General features: G+C 43.2%; 1 protein-coding gene across 2 annotated transcripts in view; it reads left to right on the top strand.

Annotated features, from left to right (window-relative positions):
* Positions 1 to 25,658, top strand: part of LOC125465071 (granulocyte colony-stimulating factor receptor-like) — a 176,390-nt gene that overhangs the window by 135,253 nt on the left and 15,479 nt on the right. The window contains exons 11-14 of one of the 2 annotated variants that reach the window (XM_048558158.2): positions 3,831 to 3,932; positions 10,104 to 10,250; positions 13,281 to 13,421; positions 17,959 to 18,055. In XM_048558158.2, the coding sequence (XP_048414115.2) occupies positions 3,831 to 3,932; positions 10,104 to 10,250; positions 13,281 to 13,421; positions 17,959 to 18,055 (487 nt within the window). The remainder of the gene's footprint in view (positions 1 to 3,830; positions 3,933 to 10,103; positions 10,251 to 13,280; positions 13,422 to 17,958; positions 18,056 to 25,658) is intronic. The other variant, XM_048558159.2, reaches the window with a different exon arrangement.

Genomic DNA, 25,658 nt, shown 5'->3' with positions numbered 1-25,658 from the left:
TTCTCCGACAATGCCCTTCACTATCTGCTACTCCACCAATCTTAGTGTGATCTACAAACTTGCTAATCAGACCATCCTCCAGATCATTTATGTATATCACAATGGATCTGTGTTGGGATCACTTTTTTGAGAAACTCCCTTCCCTGTTGGGCCGAGGGGCCTGCTTCCACGCTGTAGAGTCTGCTTCCACACTGTAGGATATCTAATCTAATCCATCATGTCCCTCTCCTCTGTGAATACCGTAGCATAACACTCATTAAGAATCTCCCTCATTTTCTCTGACTCCTCGCATAACTTCCCTCCTTTGTCCTTGAGTGGGCCAACCCTTTTCTCTAGTTACACTCTCGCTCCTTATGTATGAATAAAAGGCTTTGGGATTTTACTTAACCCTGTTTGCTAAAGATATTTCATGACCCCTCCTGGCCCTCTTAATTCCTCATTTCAGATTGGTCCTACTTCCCAATATTCTTTCAAAGCTTCGTCTGTTTTCAATTACCTAGACCCCCTCTGTGCTTCCTTTTTTTTTGCTAGTCTCAGAATTTCACCCATCATCCATGATTCCCTAATCTTGCCTTTCCTATCCCTCATTTTCATAGGTATATTTCTGTCCTGCACTCTCATCAAACTCTCTTTAAAAGCCACCCATTATCACCTTTGTTGATGTGTATTCTCAATCTTATGGAATTGTGATCACTGTTCTGAAAGTAATGCCCTACTGAAATATCAACCACCTGGCTGGGCTCATTCCCAACACCAGGTCCAATATTGCCCCTTCCCGAGTTGGACTATTTACATTCTGCTCCATAAAACCCTGGATGCTCCTTACAAATTCTGCTCCATCTAAACCCCTAACACTAAGTGAATCCCAGTCAATGTTGGGAAAATTTAAAATTTCCCATCACCACCACCCTGTCGCTCCTACATCTTTCCACAATCTGTCTACATATTTGTGCTTATACCTCACACTCGGTGTTAGGAGGCCTGTAGTGCAGCCCCAACATTGTTACCACACCCTTCCTATTTCTGAGTTCTGCCCATATTGCCTCACTGCTCGAGTCCTCCATAGTGCCCTCCTTCAGCATAGCTGTGATGTCCTCTTTGACCAGTAATACAACTCCTCCACCCCTTTTACCTCCGTCTCTATCCTGCCTGAAGCATCTATCTCCTGGGATGTTTAGTTGCCAATCATGCCCTTTCCTCAACCAAGTCTCAGTAAAAGCAATAACATGATACTCCCAGGTACTAACCCAAGCCCTAAATTCACCTGTCTTACCTCCTGCGCACTCGCATTAAAACAAATGCACCTCAGATCACCTGTCACTTTGCGTTCATCTGCTCTCGGTCTACTCTTTCCCCTTAAAAGTACTGACTTTATTACCTAGTTCCTTACAGGCTTTAGTTACTACCTCCTTACTGTCCACTAATATCCTCATTTGGTTCCCGTCTCCCTGCCACATTAGTTAAACCCTCCCAACATGTTAGCAAAAGCAGCCCCTAGGACATTGGTTCCAGTTCTGCCCAGGTGTAGGTTGTCCGATTTGTAACAGTCCCACTTCCCCTAGAACCAGTCCCAATGTCCCAAAAATCTGAATGCCTCCCTCCTGGACCATCTCTTAAGCCACTCATTTATCCTGCCTATTCTTTCATTTCTACTCTGACTAGCACGTGGCACTGGTAGCAATCCTGGGATTACTACCTCTGAGGTCCTACTTGTTAACTTGCCTCCTGACTCCCTAAATTCTGCCTGTAGTACCTCAACCCCTTTTTTACTTATATCATTGGTGCTTATGCACCACAACAGCTGGCTGTTCACCCTCTCCCCTTCGGAATGTCCTGCAGTCGATCTGAGACATCCCTGTCCTGTGCACCTGGGAGGCAACATACCATTTGGGAGTCTTGTTTTTGACCACAGAACCACTTATCTACTCCCCTTACAATCACATCCCCTTTTGACTATAGGCCTTCCACTCTTTTCCCCGCCCTCTGTACAGCAGAGCCAGCCACGGTGCCAGGAACCTGCCTTCCCCTGGTGAGCCATCTCCCCCAACAGTATCCATGACCACGAAGGGAAACGACCAATTCTCTGACTCCATCTGAAATTTCAACAAACATGTAGAACTGGACCCGATGTACAAACCACTGAAAAACAGAACTGGAAGTAATGCTAACCACCCCAGCTGACTGAGGTATAACAAGCAGGACGGAACACCAAAGGTGCACTGACAATGTTATCTAGCAGTGTGACAAAACATCTGCAACCAAACACACCAGGTCTGTGAGCACATATACAACCTCATCCATAAACTGAGCTAGAAATCTTCTGAAAAATCTTTTAAGCCGTAAATGTAGTAAAGTATTTTGTTTAAGAAGGATAAACCCATTAAAGGCTAAATATACGGGCCTTACATGCCCCCCCCCCCCGAAAACAATGTTATCCTAGTGGTAAAGGGTAAAGTCACCATGATCCAAGAGACCTTAGGACTGTTCTCTTGTTACAGCGAGCAACCGTTGGTGAGTGTAACCTGAGGCCACGATGGAGAAACATGGTTACCTCAGCTGGTCTGTGAGAATTGAACCCATGCTGTTGGCATTTTTGTTTTGCAAATCAGCCATCCAGCCAACTCCATCGGAAGGTCAAAGCAGCCGTTTTGACTGGCACCACATCCACAAATATCCACTCCCTCCACAACTGAGTGTCAGTGACAGCAGTAAGTTCCATGTATAAGATGCACTGTAGACATTCACCAAGACAGCACCTTTTTAAATCCATGACAATGCCATTTTGAAAGATAAAGGCAGAATGTACATGGGAATACCACCACCTGTAAGTCCCTTCCTGACTTGGAAATATGTCACTTTCTTTCCTATGAATGAATTCTTTTAAGAAAACTCCCACCATGCAGATGGGATTTGAATCCATGTACCCAGACTATTAACCTAGTGTTCTGGAATTACTCTGCCAGTGATATTGTTACTCTGTGCTACAACTCACTTCCACCTGCCTCAAATGCTGTCCCCCACCCATGGCGCTCTTTCGGGCAAAATAAGTTAAAAGTAGAACAAAATTCAGCTATAAAGAGATAACATAAAATCAAATTCTACTTTAAAATGTGGATACTGGGAGTTGGTTGAAACATTCAAGGCTAAGATTGATATATCTCTATTAGATACATATCAAAGACAGGAAAAATATAGATATTATGTTGATCATCCCTGTCTAATTGATGGCCCAGGGTATTGATTGAATAGCATCTTGTTTCTTTGTTCCTGTTTTAGAAATTATTTCTCTTGTGTATTTATGTAAATATGGTTGACTGCTGCTTTTAAGAGTCTGATCACATGCTGTTATGATGTTATCAGCCTAGCTTGCTGCCTTGGAGAGTGAGCATCTCCTTACTACACTACTTGTTGTTTGTTAAAGATTTTGGTTTTCTAGCATTCCCAAATCAAAACAATTTCACTTCTTAAATGCAGCCCAACATGAACTGAGGAAGTGTATTGAGCTGGTGCTTTAGCTAATTTAGAGGAGATGAGCCAATTTAGATGACAGTAGGTTGCTGCCACGGTCTGTCTTGATCTGTAAACACAAGTCTAAATACACTGAATTTGATTGCGGAGCAATATTTGTAAATAGGGTGTAGGATATCTGTTCAGTTAATCAATGTGGTTTTATGGGCAAACCCTAATGTTGCTTTCGACAACATTTTTTGCTAGTCCTGAATGCGTATTGCAGTGTATGTTGCCATCATTCAGTTAACCTTGTTACATACTCCAAATGATTCCTCCAAATGTATGTTAGTAAAACTTTGCGGCAATGTTCATCCCTGCAGAGAATATTGAACCCATGAAATGTTATGCCATCTCCATCTACCCTCTGCTTTTCAAAGGACTTGCAGTTCCATATTCTACTGAAGCATATTCCAAGCAAGGTGGTAAGTGTCTGTCAACTTCCCTCTCTCTGTCCATTTTCTATCATGCTCTTTAATTAGCGTTTCACTGTAACACTTCATGTGACATCTCACATTGCTGATTGACCCATTCTCTGAACAGGATAATTCTGGATCAAATCTGAGTTAGGTAGATGGATGAATGTCACCAAGAGTTATCATCTTTTTCCTCATCAGTTAAGTTTCATAGGGCTGCAAACATTATAAACTTGTGCTGGATTTTTTTAAGGTCTTTACAATCTTCCAGAGGTATAGTTTCTACAATTGTTAACAATAATTATGATGGGTGCCACGGTGGCTCAGTGGTTAGCACTGCTGCTGACAGCACCAGGGACCTGGGTTTGATTCCACCCTGAGTGACTGTCTGTCTGTGTGGAGTTTGCACATTCTCTTTGTGTCTGCGTGGGTTTCCTCTGCGTGTTCTGGTTTCATTCCACAATCCAAAGATGTGCAGTCTAGATGGATTGACCATGCTAAATTGCCAATAGTTTTCAGGGATGTGTAGATTAAGTGGGTTCTAGGGGAATAGGTCTGGGTGGGATGCTCCATGGGTCACTACAGACTTGTTGGGCCGAACTGTAGGGATTTGATCATTCTATGAATACGAGATACCGCTCAAAACATCCTTGAAATCCACATTGATACCATTGGGCTGCAGGGTTCCCAAGTGAAATGAGTTGCTGCTCCTGCAACCTTGAGGTGGCATCGTTGTGGCTCTGCAGGAGGCCTAGGATGGACTTGTCATCCGGGGTGCGGGGGAGGGGGCGTTGAAATGGCTCGCGACTGGGAGGTGCAGTTGTTTGGTGTGAATCGAGCGTAGGTGTTCTGCCAGGAGGCCCCCAAGCCTCCACTTGTTTTCCCCGATTTACAGGTGGCCACAACAGGAATAGCGGATGCAGTATACCACATTGGCGAATGTGCAAGTGAACATCTGCTTGATGAGGAAGGTCTTCTTGGGGCCTGGGATGGGGACGAAGGTTGTGGTGGTGGTGGTGTAGAGGCAAGTGTAGCACTTCCTGAAGGTGCAAAGAAAAGTGCCAGGTGTGATGGGGAGTGGACAAGGGAGTCAGTGAGTCGTCCCTCCAGAACACTATGCAAATAGTCCTCCTTTGTAGCCTCACCAGGCTGACGCCTTATTTTCACGTCTGTCTGGTGCAGCTCCTGGCATGCTTTCCTTGACTCTTCATTTGAATAATGAGCTAATCAACCTGAGTGAATATAGTTGCATGGACATTGGTCCTCTACTTCCCTGGAAAATAACGATTCCACTGCTATTGCACGACCCTTGTGTTCAAATGTTTATGATGTCTTGTATTGTTGAGCACCTACCAAGACCTGCTGTCTTACATAGCTGATGAATAATGATGCTGTGGTTGGGGTATATTTAGTATACTGAAGCTGTACCCATTAATCGAGGGTTATAGATCCAGATCTTTACATGTCTTGACATTTCTCTGAAATTGGCAATCAGCAGTGTGGCGTCATTTGCTGGTATCTGCCGATCTGTTATTGCATAATATTTAATTTACTTATGAACTGTAGAACTTGCTGATCCACATGATGAGCAGTCTGCATCATGTATTGATTCAGCAACAGAGTTTGGCAGATCAGCAGATCAGAGGTATACATCCAGCTCTGCAATTAGGCTTGTAGGATTTGTTTGCTCTGCTTGTCACTCTTCAACGTCTGGAAAAAAAAAACCTGCAGATGACTAAAATTCTATATTATGTGAATATAGGTTTCTGCGGGTTATGTGAATATAGGTTGCTCCGGGAAGCAAGAAAGGAGGTTGCTAAGCTGCTGGCGAAGATCTTTGCTTCCTCTCTCTCCACGGGAGTCATACCGGAAGATTGGAGGGAGGCAAATGTTCTTCTTTTCAAGAAAGGGAACAGCGAAATCCCTGGAATTTACAGACCAGTCAGTCTTCCGTTTGTGGTCAGCAAGGTTTTGGAAAGAATTCCGAGGGATAGGATTTATGACTATTTGGAAAAGCACAGCGTGATTAAAGGGAGTCAGTATGGCTTTGTGAGGGGCAGGTCATGCCTTACAAATCTTATTGAGTGCTTTGTGGAGGTCACAAGACAGGTTGAGGGTCGAGCAGTGGATGTGGTGTACATGGACTTCAGTAAGGCATTTGATAAGGTTCCCCACGGCAGGCTCATTCATAAAGTCAGGAGGTATGGGATACAGGGTGATTTGGCTGTCTGGATTCAGAATTGGTTGGCTGGCAGGAGGCAGAGTTGTTGTAGATGGTAAGTATTCTGCCTGGAGGTCAGTGCTGAGCGGTGTCCCGCAGGGCTCTGTCCTCGGGCTTCTGCTCTTTGTAGTTTTTATAAATGACTTGGGTGAGGAGGTTGAGGGCTGGGTTAGTATGTTTGCTGACGACACAAGGTTGGAGGTGGCGTTGATAGTATCAAGGGCTATTGCAGGCTTAGCGAGACATTGACAGAATGCAGAGGTGGGCTGAGAAATGGCAGATGGAGTTCAACCTGGATAAATGCGAAGTGATGCATTTTGGAAGGTCGAACTTAAATGCTGAATATAGGATTAAAGGCAGGATTCTAGGCAGTGTGGAGGAACAGTGGGATCTTGGTGTTCGAGTGCATAGCTCCCTCAAAGTTGCCACCCAGGTGGATAAGGTTAAGAAAGCATATGGTGTTTTGGCTTTCATTAACAGGGGGATCGAATTTAAGAGCCACGAGGTTATGCTGCAGCTGTACAAAACCCTGGTGAGACCACACTTGGAATATTGTGTCCAGTTGTGGTCACCCTATTATAGGAAAGATGTGGAGGCTTTGGAGAGAGTGCAAAGGAGGTTTACCAGGATGCTGCCTGGACTGGAGGGCTTGTCTTACGAGGAGAGGTTGACTGAGCTCGGACTTTTCTCTCTGGAGAGAAGGAGGAAGAGAGGTGACCTGATGGAGGCGTACAAGGTAATGAGAGGTATGAATAGAGTCGGTAGCCAGAGACTTTTCCCCAAGGCAGGATTGACTGCCACGAGGGGTCATAGTTTTAAGGTGTTAGGAGGAAGGTATAGAGGAGATGTCAGAGGGAAGTTCTTCACCCAGAGAGTTGTGAGCGCATGGAATACTTTGCCAGTGGTAGTCGTGGAAGTGGAGTCATTAGTGACATTCAAGCGACTGCTGGACGTGCATATGGACAGCAGTGAAATGAGAGGAATGTAGGTTAGGTTATTTTATGTTTGGATTAGGATTATTCCACGGCACAACATTGTGGGCCGAAGGGCCTGTACTGTGCTGTACTTTTCTATGTTCTAATACAGATAAGGGTGGGGGGAAAATGTCTTGGTGGTAGGGTTGGATTGCAAATGGCGGAAGTCGATGAAGATGATGCGTTGGATCCGGGGGTTGGTACGTGAGGACAAGGGGGATTCTGTTATTGTTTGCAGGGAGGGGATGTGGGGATGTGAGGGATGACTTGCAGGAAATGCAAGAGACCTGGTCAAGGGAGTTTGATCGTGGGGGATGGATAGTTATGGAGGGGACTCTGACCAGCCCTCCTGCACTGACACCCTTATCCACTTAGCTGAGCTCATCCTGACCCTTAACTTCTTCTATTCCTCCCACTTTTTACAGACAAAGGGGGTGGCCATGGGTACCAAGCTATGCCTGCCTCTTTGTAGGATACGTGGAACAATCTCCCTTCCATAGCTACACTGGCCCTAAACCCCACCACCTTCCTCAGTTACATCTGTGTCTGTCTGTCTCGGCACCACCTCATGCTCCACGAGGAGCTCAAACAGCTCATCCACTTCACCAGCCTCTCTTTTTTTTTCTACCCCTCCCCGACTCCCGGAAACATATCTATTTCAAGCCCACCGACACCTAGAGTACACCACCTCCCACCCACCTTCCTGTAAAAATGCCATTCCCTATTCCTAATTCCTTCGCCTCTGCCGCATCTGCTCCTGAGATGAGGCATTCCACTGGGAGACATCCCAGATGTCCTCGTTTTTCAAGGATCACAACTTCTCCATCGTGATCGAAAACCCCCTCGACCGTGTCTCTCGCATTTCCTGCAACTCATCCTTCACACCTCCTCTCTGCAATAATAACAATTACCCTTCATCGTCACTTGCTACACCACCAACCTCCGGATCCAAAGCATCATCCTTGGACACTTCTGTCATCTGCAATCCAACCCCACCACCAAAGATGTTTTTCCCTCCCCACCCTTATCTGCTTTCTGGAGGGACCACTCTGTGACTCCCTTGTCCACTCCACGCTCCCCACCAGCCCCACCACCTAGGTCTTCTTTAGATCTGTTACTCTACCGAATTTCTTTTGTAAACCTTAGATGAACCAACTTTCCTTTGTTTTGTTTTTGTGCCAGACAGAAATGATAAGTTGCTGATATTCATGCAAGTGTTCTTTAAATATTAGCTGTAAGTTAATCCCTGATCTTCTATGTTAACCCCTTTTTCTCACATCATCTCCATAACCCTTGATGATGTTGGTTTCCACAAACCCATTGACTAGGTTCCAAATGGAAATCAATGATTGAGTATTTGCACTGTGGATAGAGAATTCCAAAGATTCACCACTCTGAGTAAAGAAATTCCTCTTCATCTGTCATGAATGGCCTACCTCTTTCTTACTGTCCCCAGTTTTTTGACACCCTCAGCCAAACTATTAAAACTATTGACTGACCGTCATACTGACAAAATTATAGCCTGCAACCAGGCACCAGTCGTCATGTTCTTTCCCAGCAGCAGGGCAGACACACCAATAATTGCAGCACAGTGGTATACATTCAGGATGTAGTCACCCTTGGGTCCTTCGCAATGACTCTGGTCCTCATGAGCTTTCACGGTATTAGATCAAATGTGAACAAGGAAACATCCTTCTGATTACCACACAGTGGTTTTTGAAGGTCAGACATCTCAGTCCCAGGGCATCTCAGCAGGAGTCCTGCAGAATAGAAGAGATCATTTTGTTTATACAATCAGCTCGTCTGGAGATGTTGTTATACCCTGTTTGGAGCAGGTGAGACCTGAACCCTAGCCTACTGGTTCAGAGGTAGGGAGGTTGGGACTGCACCGCAAGAGTTTTATTCAGTATTTCCTAATCACCAGTGTCATTGCGCTCTAGAATAGGGAGGAACTGAATCTGGACCTACTTGCTTAAATACAGGGGCATTACCATTTAAATGGAAGGACTCTGCTTTTGTTTAAGAAAAAAAAATCATTTTGAATGTAGATTTCTTCTAACCAACCTATTTAGACATGTTACTACATAGCTGTGAAGCAGATGGGACTTGATAAGGATACGAACACCGGACCACTGTTCAACTTTAATCCCTGAATCTCCATTTATCCTATGAATCCCTCTCCTCCTTGCCTATTCCATCCATTATGTTACTCAGCCCACTTCACCGCTGAGCTCAGCTACTATAACTTGTCTCTAAGTCAGAGTTAAAATCCTACTGCAGGGCTGCAGCATAAAAACTCAAGGTAGCACTGCAGTACTGAAGGAGTGCTGCACTGTCGGAGGGTACATCGGCACGGATTGATACAAAAGAGGAGCAGAAGGTCCTGGTCTTCTGGTCAATTCTCCAAAAACAAATGAGATGATCTGATCACGTGACTGCTTGCTGTGAATCAATTAGCTCGCCTGTCTCACAGTATAACAGTAGCTACACTTAGTGGTTTATTGGCTCTAGTGCAGATGGCTGGTGGTTGTAAAATAAGTGCAAGTCTTTCTTTCTTCTTTGTTTTTCTCTCTCTCTCCATCTTTCGCTCACCCCAACCCCTCAATCTCTTGCTTTGCTTATCGCATCTTCAGTTTCATGGCCCCTATCCCTCTCCTTTATTGCTGTACCTCTATCCTTATCTCTACCTTCAGTTCTCTTTTATTGGCCTTTTTCTTCTCGGTCGTCTTTTCTCATCTTCACATTGCCCGTCTCCTATGTCTTTCTTAATCATGGATGTCCCTTTCCTTCAGTTCTTTCTGCCTATCACCTTCATGTGTAACATGTTCTTTATTGTCTGTACATTTTACAATGCAATACTAATAAGGTTCATTTATTTTGAATTGGCCCCAAGAATGAAAATGAAATATTGTGCTGTTGCCTGTCCGGCATCGTGCTAATCAGCTTTCATTAGTAACTGTCTCATTCTGATTACCTCTGTCTCAGCCCCACTGACTGGCCCGAAAGTAACTGCAAGCCGTATTTGGAAATCTAAAGCTGAGGTGATCTGGGAGGAGATTCCAATCAACAAACGCCAAGGTTTTATTCGGAATTACACAATATTCTACAGTGATAAGACAGGGCTTGTTCAACGTGAGTATCTGAATCAACAATATAAGACAATAATTTTCTACCTATTGTTAAAATTCACTGTTACGACTGAATAATTATTGGATGTTGTTTTCTTTGTGGATGTTCAATGCTCAATGATCTTCAGTGTACAGAAACATGGGGCTGGAAAGTTCTTAGTTCTTCAGCCATTTTTTGGCCGACTCCACTACCCTTTGGCAATGCATTCTACATACTGACCATTGAGTAAATAACCTACCTCTGACACCTCCCCTGAATCTAACTTCACTCACTTTAAAACTATGACCCTCTCTCTATAGCTACCTCCACCCTAGGAAAGAGTCTCTGGCTGACAACTCTATACCTCTGATCATTTTGTACACCTCTATCAAGTCACTTCTCATCCTTCATTCTAAAGAGAAAAGCCCTAGCACGCTTAACCTTTCCTCCTAAGACCTACCCTCCATTCCTGGTAAATCGCCTCTGCGCCTCTTCCAACGTTTCCACATCCTTCCCGTAATGAGGTAACCAGATCTGGACACAATACTCCAGATGTGGCCGAACCAGGCCTTTCTATAGCTGCAGCATAACTTCATGGCTCTTGAACTCAATCCCTGTATGAATGAAAGCTAATACGCCATATGCCTTTAACAGCTCTATCACCTGGGTGGCAGCTTTCAGGGAACTGTGGACATGAAACCCAAGATCCCTCTGCACCTCCACACTGCCTTGAATCTTTCTGTTACCCTTGTATTCTGCTTTCAAGTTCTTCCTTCCAAAATGAATCACCTCACACTGTTCAGGGTTAAACTCCATCTGCCACTTCTCAGCCCAGCTCTGCATCCTATCAATGTCCCTTTGTAACCTGGAGCAGCCCTCCCAACCCCAATCATCTTATCATCCACAAACCTACTAACAAACCCCCAATCTTCTTATCATCCACAAACCCTTCCACTCCTTCATCCAAATCATTTACAGAAATCACAAATAGAGGACCCAGAAATTATCCTTATCCTTATGGTACACCACGCGCAACTAACAACAATGTTGAATATATTCCACCCACTACCACCCTTTTGTCTAAGAGTCAGCCAATTCTGAATCCAATCTACCACATTTTCCCCTATCCCATGCCTCCCTACCCTCTGCATGAACCTACCATGGAGAACCTTATCAAACCCCTTACTTAAATCCATGTGTACCACATCCACTGCTCTACCATCATCCACATGTTTGGTCACCTCATCGAAGAATTCTAAGTGTTCAGAGAGTGTTACATTGAAAATCTAAAGTTCTTTCCTGGATTTTGGCAAAATAAGCAGTTCCTTTCCAATGTCAGCATTTGTTTAATGTGTGGTATGGTGGCTCACTGGTTTGCATTGCCACTTCACAGTGCCAGGGACCCACGTTCGAAGTCACGTTAGTGTGTAAGCATGAATGGAATTTGCACATTATCCCTGTCTCTGCATAGGTTTCCTCCTCCAGTCCAAAAATATACAGGTCAGGTGGATTGGTTATGATATATTGCTCAGTGTCTAAGGATATGTGAATTAGCCATGGGGAATGCATGGTTACAGGGATGGGATGCTCTGAGGGTTGATGTAGATTCAATGGGCCAAATGCCATATTTCCACTCTGTAGGGATGGGATTCTATGAATCCACAGACATCTCTTTATTAATGTGTAAAGATAATGTATGTAAATACATCTCTAAATGCGTTTTGATCTGCAAATCCTTTCATGATAGAAATGATTTACAGAAGATCTGAATCAAGATTGGATTTGGAAGACTAGAACGATCAACGTGATTGTGTTCTGGAAGAATTCTAAAACCTCCAGTCAGCTTGAATTTGTGAAGTCAGAGACTTGAGGGGAGATGGGTTTGTAGGAAATTGTTTAAATGTTAGCTATATAGAATGAAGCTTGGACTGAGGAGAGGGGATGCTGGGAAGATGTTGGAAAGGTCCTGAAAGGATTAATGTTCTAGACTGCATTGGGTTCCATCAGTCTGATGTTACCTGTCTTGCTTGGAGAATCAATTAAGGTCCACTCTAGATCCCAATGTAGTCAGATATATCGGGGCCCTGTTTGCCTTAGCCATAATTAATGTCTATCCAATGTAAATTGTTCCTATTGCTGTCATATGATAAAATTATCTTGTATTGTAAGATGATAAAATTGAGGAACAGAATTAGGCCATTTTGACTATCATGTCTGCTCTGCATTTAATCACGGCTGATAAGTGTTTTTTTTTAAATTATATTCTCCTGCCTTCTCCCCACAACTCTTGAAACCCTTTTGTAATCAAGACCTATTTAGCCTGCCTTATATAGGCTGAATGACTTGGCCTCTACAGCCTTATGCAACAGTGAGTTCCACAGATTCTTGACTTTCTGGCTGAAGAAATTCCTCCTTATCTTGGTTCTAAAAGGTCAACACTTCATTCTGAGGCTGCACTCTTGGATCCTAGTCTCTTCTAGTGGATTCATCTCCACGTCCACCCTATCAAGCCCTGTTAGTACAAACAATAAAAGAATAGTATGTCACAGGAACTGGCCTTTTGGTCCACCAAACCCACCGGAGTTTTCAAACTGAAAACCCTTTTGCCTCTACACAGTCCATATCCCTGTCCTCTCATGTATCTGTCAAAATGCCTTTTAAACCTTGCTATGTATCAGCTTCTCAAACCTCCTCTGCCAGCACATTCCACATTTCACCACACAGAATTACAGAATCCCTACAGTGCGGAAAGAGACCCTCTGGTCTGCAACAACTCTCCAAAGATCATTCCACCCAGACCCAGACCCTGTGTCCTTAATCCTACACCTATTGTGGCTAATCTGTCTAGACTGCAGATCCTTGTATCCTACCCTGCAGACTCAATGGGCCAAGTGGCTTGTTTCCACAGAGTTTATAGTGCTGGTTCTCCAAAAGTATCAATTTCTTTCAGAAAATCACCAAGTATTGTTCTGTTCTTTTAGTGTTAGTTCTGTTTCAGCTGTTCATAACTTTTCCATTTGACTTTCACATATTTTGCTTCTTTGATAAATTTAGATATCGTGAGAAATGAATTGGAAAAGAGATACGTGTTGACTGGGCTTCGAGCTGCTACTGATTATGAGGTGACAGTCATGGCAACAACTGATGCAGGTGGAACAAATAGTTCTGTCTTGAATCTTACCACAAAGAAATCTGGTAAATATCAATCTGTTTGTGTGCAAAATGCAGTTTTTTCCACAATTATAAAAATAACAGGACAGTCACTGATTTTTGCCAGACAGAGGGATGCTGATTCACTAAGAGGTGGTTTAACCTGGGGAAATCACCACTCGGGTAAGGAGGGAGGTTGAAAAGGACAGTCCTTCATGTTAACCTCATTAGGTGTGGGAATTGAATTCACTCTGCACAGATCTTTAATATGCAAAGGTACTGAATTCACAATCAATAGGAATTTTCCCTTTGTTCGTTTCTTTAACCTATATCTGTATCATGTGTAGTTTCCTTGCATCATGCTCCTTATTACAAACATAATATATAAAGTATTACTGTTACTTTGTTTTATTGAATCAAATATCAAAACCCAGGGTTTCAAATTGATTTGTGTAAAGAAATTTTCAGAATGGAATGTACTTGTCCGTTTTGAGGAGTGTACCATAGACTAAAATTGCCTTGCCATTGCACCTAAGGATGCTAGATGATGGTTTAGGTAGAATTGGATGTTGGCTAATATACCACCTTGTACAGAGAGGAGTGCTAAACCTGTCAGACAAGTTGACCAATATGGAAAGACAGGCAGAAAGACTGGTATAAAGAGACATTGCATATGATTCGCCTCCTAGTGGTTCCAATCTCCCCAGAAAGCATGCACTTAAAACATAAAAAGGTAATTCAAACCCCCACAACAAAAGTAGAAGATGCTGGAAAAGCTGAGCGGGTCTGGCAGCATCTGAAGAAAAATATAAGAGTTAACATTTTGGGTCCGGTGAACATTCCTCAGAACTGATGGCAGCAGAGAAAACATAGACATGTAAATCAACATTTTCCCAGCTGCCATCAGTTTGGAGGAAGGGTCAGCTGATCCTAAATCTTGAGAAGGGGGGCCTGGGCCCGAAACATCAGCCTTCCTGCTCCTATGATGCTGCTTGGCCTGCTGTGTTCATCCAGCTCCACACCTTGTTATCCCTGAAATGTTAACGCTGATTTCTTTCTACAGATACTGCCAGATCTGCTGAGGTTTTCCAGCAACTTCTGCTTTTGTTCTTGATTTACAGTTCTTGTTTATTTAAATTTCCAGTTGATTGCAGAAAGTATTTTTAAAAAATAAATCTCTTGTAAGGTGTGGATGTCCCTGACAAGGCCAACAATTGTTGCCCATTCCTATTTCCCTTTGAACAGAGCAGCTTCCTAATTTGCTTCAGAGGCCAGTTAAGAGTTAACCACACTTGAGAGTCTGCCGTCACATGCAGGCCAGAGCAAGTAAAGATGGCACATGTCCCTCACTAAAGGGCATGAGTGAACCAGTTGGGATTTTATCATTTTTGTTAATTTCATAGCCTCAGCAATAGTGGCAAATCTTAAATTCCAAATTTTATTAGTTGTATTAAAAATCAACTTGAACATGTCCCCAGAGTATTAGCTTGGGCCCCTGGGTTATTTGGCCAGTGTTATTACAACCACACCACCATCTGTCCCTCTCTGTGCAACAAAATTTCATGATGTAAAAAACTTATGCTGTAAATCTCACAGACTACAGACATAATTGATGAAGTACAATTTTCTTTTTTATATAGGTCACTATGGTTTAAGCTATAAAACAGATTTCACCATCCCTTAAGTAATCTTTTGTTTTTCCAAAACCAAAATGGTTTTTGGGCCCCAAGAGTTTACTTCTATTTCCTCCCTTTTTGTTTTCACAACCTAGCGTGTACAGAGGCACAGTGGCTCAGTAGAAGGCACTGTTGCCTCACAGCACCAGGGACCCTGCCTTGGGTGACTGTCTGTCTGTGCAAACTCCACACATTCTCTATGTCTGAATGGGTTTCCTCTGGGTACTCTGGTTTCCTCCCACAATACAAAGATATGTAGGTTAGGTGGATTGGCCGTGCTAAATTGCCTGTAGTGTCCAGGGATTAGGTGGGTTATTGGGGTATTGGTCTGGTCTGGGTGAGAGGTCAGTTTGGACTGGTTGGGCCGAAGGGCCTGTTTACACACTGTAGGGATTATATGATGATCTAAACTTTTAACCCCAACTATTTTTTTCCATGGTGAGATCCTCCCTCTTGCAGAAAGTATACTCCTTTCAGTCTTCCAGATTCATTTCAAATTCTCATGAATTTGGCCATTACAAATCCACGCTTGAATTCCTTCTCCATTCTTACACCACAGAAACCGTAGAAATTCTGTGCCTCCTAGATAATTTCCCTCAGAACTTTGGAGCCTGTCTATGTCTGAGGCTTTCAAGGATGTCTTAGAACTGTTTACATCTCAAAACTCCGCTCCATGCCAATATGAATCACATTGGCTCACTACAAGGTCATCCTTGAGCCACCTTTTTCTTGTAATTGCCCTAGGTGGTGCCTTGCTGACTTCTCAAACCATTGTGGTCCGTGTACAATGTCCTTAGTGAGGGAATACAAGGATTTTGATCCAGTGACACTGAAAAATTAGCAATAAGAGTAGAGCAGAGTGGGTTGGAGGGGAGCTTGCATGTAGTAGTGTTCACATATAGCCACTACCCTTGTCCTTCTAGATGGAAGAGGTCACAGATTTGGAAGGTGCTGCCTAATGATCTTTGAATTTCTGCAGTGCATCTTGTAGATAGGAGCAGCAGTATGAATTAAGCAATCATGGTGAGGGAATGGATGATTGAGATACCAATCGAGTGGGTTGCTTTGTCCTTGACGGTGTCAAACAAGAGTTGGTGGTATGCTCTGAGGCTAGTGGTGAATATTCCATTCCACTCCTGACTTGTGCCTTGCAGATGGTGGACAAACTTTGGAAGTGAGTTACTCACTGCAGTATTCCTTGCCTCTGACCTGCTCATATAGCCAATATATTTATATGGTGAGACCAGTTGAGTTTCTGGTCAATAATGACCCCAAAAATGTTGGCAATGGAAGATTCAGTGATGGTCATCTCACTGAATGAGAAAGGGCAATCATGGAATCGTTGGCTTCCTTCCATACTGTAGGGAATCTTTCAGTCCAGCTGGTCTGCAACAACTTTGAAGAGCATGCATCCCAGAGATAGCCACTGGCTATATCCTGTAATCACATTTACCATGGCTAATCCATCTGATCCTCATCTCTTTGGACTATGGGTAGAAACTGGAGCACCAGGAGTAAAGCCATGCACACACTGGGCAAACATGGAACACAGACATCAGCTAAGGCTGGAATCTAATCCAGGTTGCGGTGCTGTTAGGCAACAGTGCTAACTATTCAGCCACTGTTGTTAGATTTCCTCCTGTTCAGGATGGTATTGCCTGGGGGGGGGGGGGCACTTGTATAGTACAAAGTCCAATTGTCACTTTTTCAACCAAAAGCCTGGACATTATCAAGGTCTTGTTGCATTTGAACATGGACTCCTTCACTGAGGAGTTACGAATGGTGCTGAGCATCATGAATAATTGGTGAGCATCCTCACTTCTGATCTGATTTATGGAGGAGGAAAAAAAAATCATTAAAGCAGCTGAAAATGGTTGAACCTTGGACACGAGAGACTCCATACCAATTGACCCTAGTTTTGCTAGGGCTCAGTCAAATGTGGCCTTGATGTCAAGGGCTATCATTTTCACCTCACCGCTTGAATTCTGTGCGTCATCCAGATTTGAACCAATGTGACGAGGGACCCTGGTAGTATCCAGGCTGGGTGTTACTGAGGAGTATGGACCAATGGCAGGCAGCAGGGGTTAGTCTCATTTGGCATCCTGTTCAGCACGAGGGCCTATTCCAGTGCTGTACCATTCTGTGTTCTGTTTGTTAGTCAGATGATCCTGGCACAGTATGTCCAAGGCTGTCTCTCCTACCAGTGCAGAGGATAGGTCATGGACTGCACCTAGTCAGGATGTTTTCAGTCAGGGGTCTGTGCCTCTGCAGTTGGAGGAATTAATCACAGTCATTTTTGTGGCTCTATAATAGCCAGCCTAGGGGAGTAGGATCAATACGGTGATGAGATACATGTGCTTTAGTCAAAGTTTCAGGCATTTCTCTTCCAGGGATGTCTGGTAAGATCACTCAAGGGGATGAACCACAGTCCACTGGGTCCAGTCACAGAAGTTAAAGGGAAAGTGGAAAATGACAGGCGTAAAGGGGCTGCCTTGTGGAGAAAATGAACTTTCCATTACAAATACAAGAGAGATTTACCGTCTATTCCTGCCCTCTGGTCAACATACTCTAGCCCAATTTAAGATAATCTAGATCACTCCAGTTGTAGCGTGGAGAAGAGCAAGAGCAGAAGTTTTGGTTACTGGAGAGTGAGAGAGTTCTTTGTCTGGCTTGGTATCCCCAAACCAAACCAGCAAAAAGCAAGAGAGATTTGGATAGAGAGACAGGAAAAGTAAGGATAACAGACAAAGGTTAAAAAAAGTACACAGAGATGGAGATCAAGTGAGACACCGATAAAGAGACCACACAGCCACAATCTTGAAGGTACTGAATTTTTTTCTCCTTGAGGTATGTAGCAGATTTCTAATAACATTATTATACAAACTATCTCATTTTGTTTCTTGCAGATGATGAGAACATTGTGATTATCATTGCATGGCTTTTCCTAATTCTCCTTCTCTTGATGTCCGTTCTGCTTTTGATGTATTTTCTTTACAAAAAGATGTAAGTACTTGATATCCTTTAAGTTGTATCATTCTGTAGTGAGTCTACAGTGTAGTGAATGAGAGAAAGTTAAATCCAATACATCTTGTGGCATCTGTTTGCATATTGTCTGCTACTTCAGTTTCTCATTGTATTACCATTCTGACCAAGTGCAGAAATTTACGGATAAGGAGAAGCAATCAAAGGTTATGCTCCATAGCTACAGCAAGTGGGAAGTGGCTCTGCAAGATGATGTTAGGCAGCTGGGAAAGAAGCCCCAATCTTATGTGCTAGTGAGTACAGAAATAGGAACATTCAACAAATGAATTGGAAGCTGACAAGATGTCAAAGAGGGGCTTTAGATTTGAGACCGTCAGATCAATTCTGGAGGAGATAGTAACAATACAAGCTGTATAGGTTACAGTTGAACAGGACCAAGACCATTGCTGTGGTGGGCAAGTTTTTTTTGTGTTGTAGAAGATGATTTAAAAACTTGGAAATGACAATATCATCTTGTCCACTTACAATCAGCCATTCAGCTGCCAAAATCTGGTCTTCACGTGTACAATATGACTCACTTTCTATGACTTGTTTTGCTTCTGCAGATGAATAATCAGTGTCAATTCAACACAAGGAATGCACCTTAATTGTTGCCATGTTATAAAATTAGTTATAAGATTTTTGCTCTTAAGTCAGAGCCTGTCATAACCATAGTTACTGTGTATAGTAATGTTTAGAAAATATTAGTGTTCCGATGAAGCATAAGCCCAGGACAGTTCTTGACTTTACTTTCTCCCCAGTTTGTGAAGAACTCAAGCTCATAGTGCGCATCAAACTACATAACAAAAATAGTTGCCACTGTTTTGTAATATACAGTGTCCACTGCATTAGAATTAATTTCTGATGGGCTTATACAGGGTTGCAATGCTCAAATATTCCCTGAAACCTTACATTAAATGTATGTCATGCTCCCTGCACACTCAGCATTCAGATGCTCAAAATGTTGAGTTAGTTGCGGCCCTTACCCATCTGGGTTTTGGATCACTCATTATCAAAGGGGTTTTGGATTTCTTCCAAAAGCCAGTTGATGTAGAGACTTGCCCTAACAATACGCAGTTCAGAGATTGATTCAATTGATACTTATGCCAGGACAATAAAGTTAGTTTAGAACTTGCTTGATGACCATTGTTTGAAGATGATGTGTTTTAATCCAAAACAGGTTCTTCAATTTAAAACCAGGGCAGTTATTAAGATATGTAGGGGTAGTTGACTGGGAGGATTGGAAGAGTATATTCGAATATAGGTAGGTCATGGCTCGTATTTAAAGAGTTAATGCTTCATTTGGGGGAAAAAAAAATCTTTAAAACTAGACTACCCAACAGAAAAATTGAGAATGCAGTGTCTAACAAGGCAAGTTAAAGATTGTATTAGATCAAATGATAAGGCTTCTATAGTTGTAGAAAACAAAGTTGGAGGCCTAAGGGTCAAAAAAATTAAAATTCAAGGAACAACCAATTGATAAAAATATGAATGCAAAATGGTAAGAAACATAGAAATAGGTTGTAAAAGTTTCCATCAATTCGTGAAAAGGAAATTATTATCAAAGGTAAATGCATGACCATGATAGGCAGAGACAGGATAATTTATACGAGAAAATAAGTATTTTATGCCTTCTCTCAAAGGGTGGGGGGAGGAATCTCTCCCTAGAACAAGTAAGATCCAAGGGTCTGAGTGAAACTGAAGAAAATTACTATTAGAAAAAGGAGAAGTTAATGAACTGTAAGTTGACATTCTTAGAACTTAATAATATTCCCCCTCGAGTGTTGAAAGAAACAGCTGTACAGATAATGGATGTTTGTGGTCACGTGTCAAAATTCTATTAACTTTACAACAGTGCCTCCAGATTGGAAGTTTGTAAATGTAACTCTGATTTAAGAAAAGTGGGAGAGAGAAAGCCAGGAAGGGCAGTTTTTTTTTAAACAAAAGCCAATTACTAGTGTCAGACAAATATTAGAATCTCACACAAAGGATGTGATACAAAGACACAAATTACTGGAGAAACTCAAGTTTCGAATCTGGTGAAGAGTCACTGGACTTTAAAGTTTAACGCCACTTTGTTCCTACACAGATGCTGCCAGATCTGCGGAGTTTCTCCAACAATTTCTGTTTTCGTTTCAGATCTCCAGAATCGGCACCTTTTTTTGTTTTATTTATATAAAATGTGATACTGGATGTTTAGAATGTAATTGTCTGATCAGACGGCGTCCACATGGAATTTTAAGGGGAAGTCATGAGAGTTTGAGGGTATTACTGGCAGAGGCAGTCAGGGAGAATCGGTAGATGTGGTGTATCCTTTTCTCAAAGCTTTCAGTCAGTCCCATTATATCACATTGGATGACAGGCTAACAAGTAGAAGTTAGGAATAAGTGGACCAATCTCTGTTTAGCAGGCTGCGACAACATCATACTGTAAACATCAATGCTTGGGTGACAGCTGTTCACAAGCTAGATCAATAATTTGGAAATAAGGGCCAATAGTCATCTTTCCAAGTTTGGAGATTAAATAAAAGTTGATGGGAATGAATGTTGAGGACAATGTAAAACAGTTTCTTGGGAATTTAGAAAAAGCAAGTAAAAGTGGAGTGGATAAGTATCACATGATGCACTTTGTGGAAGAAAGGCTCAGTATTTCTTAATATGTTGAGAGATTGAAAAGTATTGGTGTCAAAAGTGTTAATGATTTGTCAAGGTGTTCTTGTCTGAATGTCACTGAAATCTAGCATATAGGTGCAGCAACCAACTGAGAAGGCTTTTGAAGCAAGATGCTTTTGCCCAATTGTATGGAACACTGGTGAGACTCCACCTGGAATATTGTATGCCATCTCATCCCCTTGCCTAAGAAAGGCTAGCCTTGTCACAGAATGGAATTAACCTAAGAGGAGAAATTGAACAGCCTGAGGCTGTAATGACATCCATGCAGACCCTTTCCACTCATTACAGGAGAAAAACAGCCCATAGCAGGGCAGAGTGAGCATGTATAATTGGAGATATGCTGGACACTAGACTGCTCACCCATATGATGGCAGATGAAGGGACAATCCTGGCCCTCAGAAGTCCAGGATCACTCCTGCAGGGATGCAGAGGCATCCAGGCCCCATCTGAGAACGCAGGAAACATTGGTAAGATTAATTCTTGCAACCCCCACCAGACCTGAGTGACACCTGCGGGAAAGCCAGGCTTAGAAAATTTGGGAGCACAGCTAGTGAACACCTTACTATGACAGTTTTACTGCTGGCTGAAGAAATGCCCCAGTCCACTGGCACTCTGAGGACTGCCAGAGTGCAGGACCTGCACAGCCCAAGAGAGGGAGAAGACACTGTGTACTATCAAGAATCAGTGATTTTCTTGTATATGTATAGGGATGAACAAGACTGGCAGACAGGTATGAGATGCAACTGCTGTCATTGTCCAGAGTTGCAACAGTGAAGTGTCATGCAAGTACCCAGCGGCTTCCATGAACAGGTTGGTAGCTGTCGCTAAGAGCCAGGACCAGCACCTTCAGGGTCAGCTGGAGAAGCACATATACTTGGACTCTATGGTCCAACCATTGGACCTCAGAACTGAAGAAGAGGCTGGATAACCTGCCACATTCTGCACCCTTTCTCACAGGGAGACAGGGCAGTGCCAAGATACCTATATTCAGGTCCTATAGTAATTCTTTTTATAGTGGTGACTAGATCGGTCCACCCTGCTTGTCTTGTTCTGTACCTTGAAAGTTCATATCAAAAAGCCTCATTGTGTCAGGCCTGTCCAGACAAGGCCCCACCCACCTTGGGTGACCTGACCAAACCTCCAAGGCTCACGGTTTTCACTGCTGAGCAGAGTCCTTTCACTCCAGCTGCAGAATTAAGGAGTAGGGGTGGGGGTGGGGAAGCAATCCATGAGGATAGCCAGGGATTAGGGACCTTGCAGATCTGTCACTTAGAGCACATGGGTCAGTGTGCCAAGTATTCTTTCTCATTGCAAGCCCTGTCATCAGTGGCTATCAAGTCACAGGTCGATTCATTAACAACATCTAGTCTGGATGTGGCTGTTGATATTTTCTTCCTACTGCACACTTTCTATTTCCAGCCCAAGGGAAGGAGACAATAAGCATGCTTCAGCCTCTGCCTGAATATCTTGGTGAGCTCCTGCATGTCCTAACCCATTTCCTGGCAGCCCTTCCTATAAACTGCATCGGCTTTGTACCTACTCAGGTCCACACCAAGCACGTCTTCTTCATGAGCCTACAGCTGCTCAACTCTCCCCTCCAGCCCCTAGTGTATGAGATGACCACAAGGTGTGGTCAAATACTGTTTGACCCAAATACCAGGGTGTGCCCAACCATGAACAAATAGCCACTCCCATATGACTGTCCTCCCAGCCACCCTTCATCGTATTATCCATTCCCACCCTCATTTAAGATATTGTTGCCTACATTCACCCAGCTACCCAGCCCCCAATACTAACTTGCCAAGCTTCATTCTCAAGGCAATATTTACCCTTGCAGCCACTCCCTAACCCTAGCTCCCTTTCCTCCTCGTTTCCATTAGATGGAGCCCAGGGGCTGAACATGAGCCAACTCCTTGAGCAATGCTTGATCATGGCCAATCTCTTGGACTGACATCATAGGCTTCCCTGACTGATGGGGCCTCTATGGACATTGATGACAACCACTCCTGTAAGACTTTAAGATATGGCTGCTTGTTTGCTGCATGAAAGTAAGACAGAGGATGAGACAATCATGAAGACAGAAGCAAAATATTTCACTACATTCTCCATTTCCTTATTTCAGTTAATTCCTCAGTTTCCTCCTAGAAGAATGCTCTTTATTTACTATCCTTTTTAAATACCTGCAGAAGTTCTTGCTATTGTTTTTACATTTGTAGCAAATTGTGCTAAATTTGTAAGAAAAAGAGCCTAGACCTGAAACATCAACCTATTTTCCAAGGATCTGTATCCTTCTGCTCTCTGCCCACTCATGCATCTGTCTAGATACATCTTAAATGACACTATCGTGCCCACCTCTGCTGGCAGCACATTCCAAGCACCCACCCTCTGCGTAAGGAACTTTGCCCCCCCCCCCCCCCCCCCAACCTTGAATTTGTGACCACTAGTAATTGAGTCCCCCACTTGGGTGGCAGAAAAGCTTCTTGCTATCCACCCTGTCTCTACCCCTCATGATTTTGTAGACCTCAGTCAGGTCCCCCTTCAACCTCAGACTTTCTAACATACTCAACTTCTCTTCATAGCTAGCATACTCCATACCGTCTTGGTGAACTTCCTCTGCACCTTCTCCAAAGCATCCACATCCTTTTGGTAATGTGGTGACCAGAACTGTACACAGTATTCCAAATTCAGTCAAACCAAAGTCCTATACAACTGTGATCAGAGATAATGGGAACTGCAGATGCTGGAGAATCCAAGATAACAAAGTTTGAAGCTGGATGAACACAGCAGGCCAAGCAGCATCTTAAGAGCATCTCCTGAGATGCTGCTTGGCCTGCTGTATTCATCCAGCTTCATGCTTTGTTATCCTATACAACTGTAACATGATTATGTCAAATTGAAAAGAAAACATGCAATTTGACCAATATTAAACGAATTGGGGAAGTGTTTAAAAACTAACCAAACAATAGAGGGAACTATAAACTGAGTGTGCCCCTGCAAGTATTATAAAAAATGAACAGTAAGACTTTCTTCAAATGTGTTAAAAGGAAGAGGATAACATGAACATGGTGCCCTTTAGAGAATGTTGCTGGAGAAATAATGGGGAGCCAGTAAATGGCAGAAGAGTTGAATAGGAATTTATCAGTCTTCATTAGACACACTAGTAGACTTCCAGAAATATTAAATTATCAAGAAGAAAAAAAGTAGAAAGGAAACAGTTGCTGCAACTGTTAATAATGGGGCTAAAGTTCCCTGGACTTGATGGTTTTTTTCTTAGGACAGCAGGGAGGTAAGCGCACTGGCAGTAATCTTCCAAGAAACCTTAGATTCTGGAAAAGTCTGCTGATTGGGTTATCCATGCTTTGGTCATTTTGACCAGTTTCTATGTAAACTTGGTTTGATTTGATTCCCTACTTGTGGAAACGGGCACTTCGGCCCAACAAGTCCACACCACCCCTTTGAGCATCCCACCCAGACCCATCCCCCATAACCCACACACCCCTGAACACTATATGGGCAATTTAGCTTGGCCGATCCACCTAGCCTGCACATCTTTTGGACTGTGGGAGGAAACCGGAGCACCCAGAGGAAACCCACGCAGACCCAGGCGGAATGTACAAACTCCGCACAGACAGTTACCTGAGGCTGGAGGATTTTACTTAGGCATTATATGTGAGAAGAACAGAAGAGCCAGAGTCAATTCACAATTCATGGCAACTTTATAGGCAAAATACATAAAAGATGCTGTATGGCTAAATATTAGACAGAACCCTGCTCTTTTTTGAGATTAAAAAAAATCCCAATTCTTACATTCGTGATTCTACCAATCGCAATGTTAAGTTCTTTTTCTCGCAACCCTTTTCTAAGCCTTACTGGCTATCAGACAGAGACCAGGTACTTTCCATGCAGTTAAACTTGACTCGGGTGTAGGTGGCACTGATTTAACTTGGCAAAAGTTGGTAATGCACTTTTTTCTCTCGCACGCACACGCACACCCCCTCCAGGGAGTAGAATTGCATGCTGAGTCAGGTTGAGTCTTAACTGAGGGAATGGCCACTGTGTCTCTTTATAACCCTCCCTGCAACATCCTTCCAGAATGTTCTCTTGCCCTCAGCCAATTGATTTTCCAAGCCAAGGTATGTAAGGAAGACACTTGGGCTACCCTTAGCCCAAGGTGTCAAGGACATATTCCCCTCCATATACATGGCCCTGGTGGGAACCTGACGTTCTACTGAATCTGGTCACTAATTGAATACACAAACCAGCCTTGTTATTCCACAAGGACTCTGGGCTTGAATTTGCTTTGAGTTCTGAAGAAGGGTCATTAGACCCAAAACATTAACTGATTTCCCTTCACAGTTGCTGGGCATTTGTATCAGATAATAGGAACTGCAGATGCTGGAGAATCGGAGATAACGTATAGAGCTGGATGAACACAGCAGGCTAAGCAAAATCTTAGGAGCACAAAAGCGTCTGGGCCCAAAGCATCAGCTTTTGTGCTCCTAAGATGCTGCTTGGCCTGCTGTGTTCAGCCAGCTCTACACTTTTTATGCTGGGTTTTTGTATTTGTTGTTATCCTTGCCTAACGTTGTCTCATGTGGATGCTTTGTTCTTCACCTATCTTAAGTCCCATAAGGACTAGTTGCTTAAAGATGGACAATTCTGGTCTCCGGCCTAGCTGTTCAGCACCACCCCCCCCTGCCCCTGCCATCTGGCCACAATTGTAAAACTGCCAATTCAAAAAGGAAGGCAATAAATACCAGTAACAGTAGGCTAGTTATCTTGACATCTGATATTGAGGAAAAAGTTCAAGTCTATAATAAAGGATATAATAGAAGACCATTTAGAAACACAATATCATGGAGCAGAATCACCACGAATTCTCAGAGGGAATCATGACTCTCAAATTTGAAATT

The sequence above is a fragment of the Stegostoma tigrinum genome, chromosome 24, assembly GCF_030684315.1.
Source record: "Stegostoma tigrinum isolate sSteTig4 chromosome 24, sSteTig4.hap1, whole genome shotgun sequence".
NCBI classification, from domain to species: Eukaryota; Metazoa; Chordata; class Chondrichthyes; order Orectolobiformes; family Stegostomatidae; genus Stegostoma; species Stegostoma tigrinum.
Note: the sequence above shows the minus strand (reverse complement) of the source record. Positions and strands in the feature narration are given on the sequence as shown.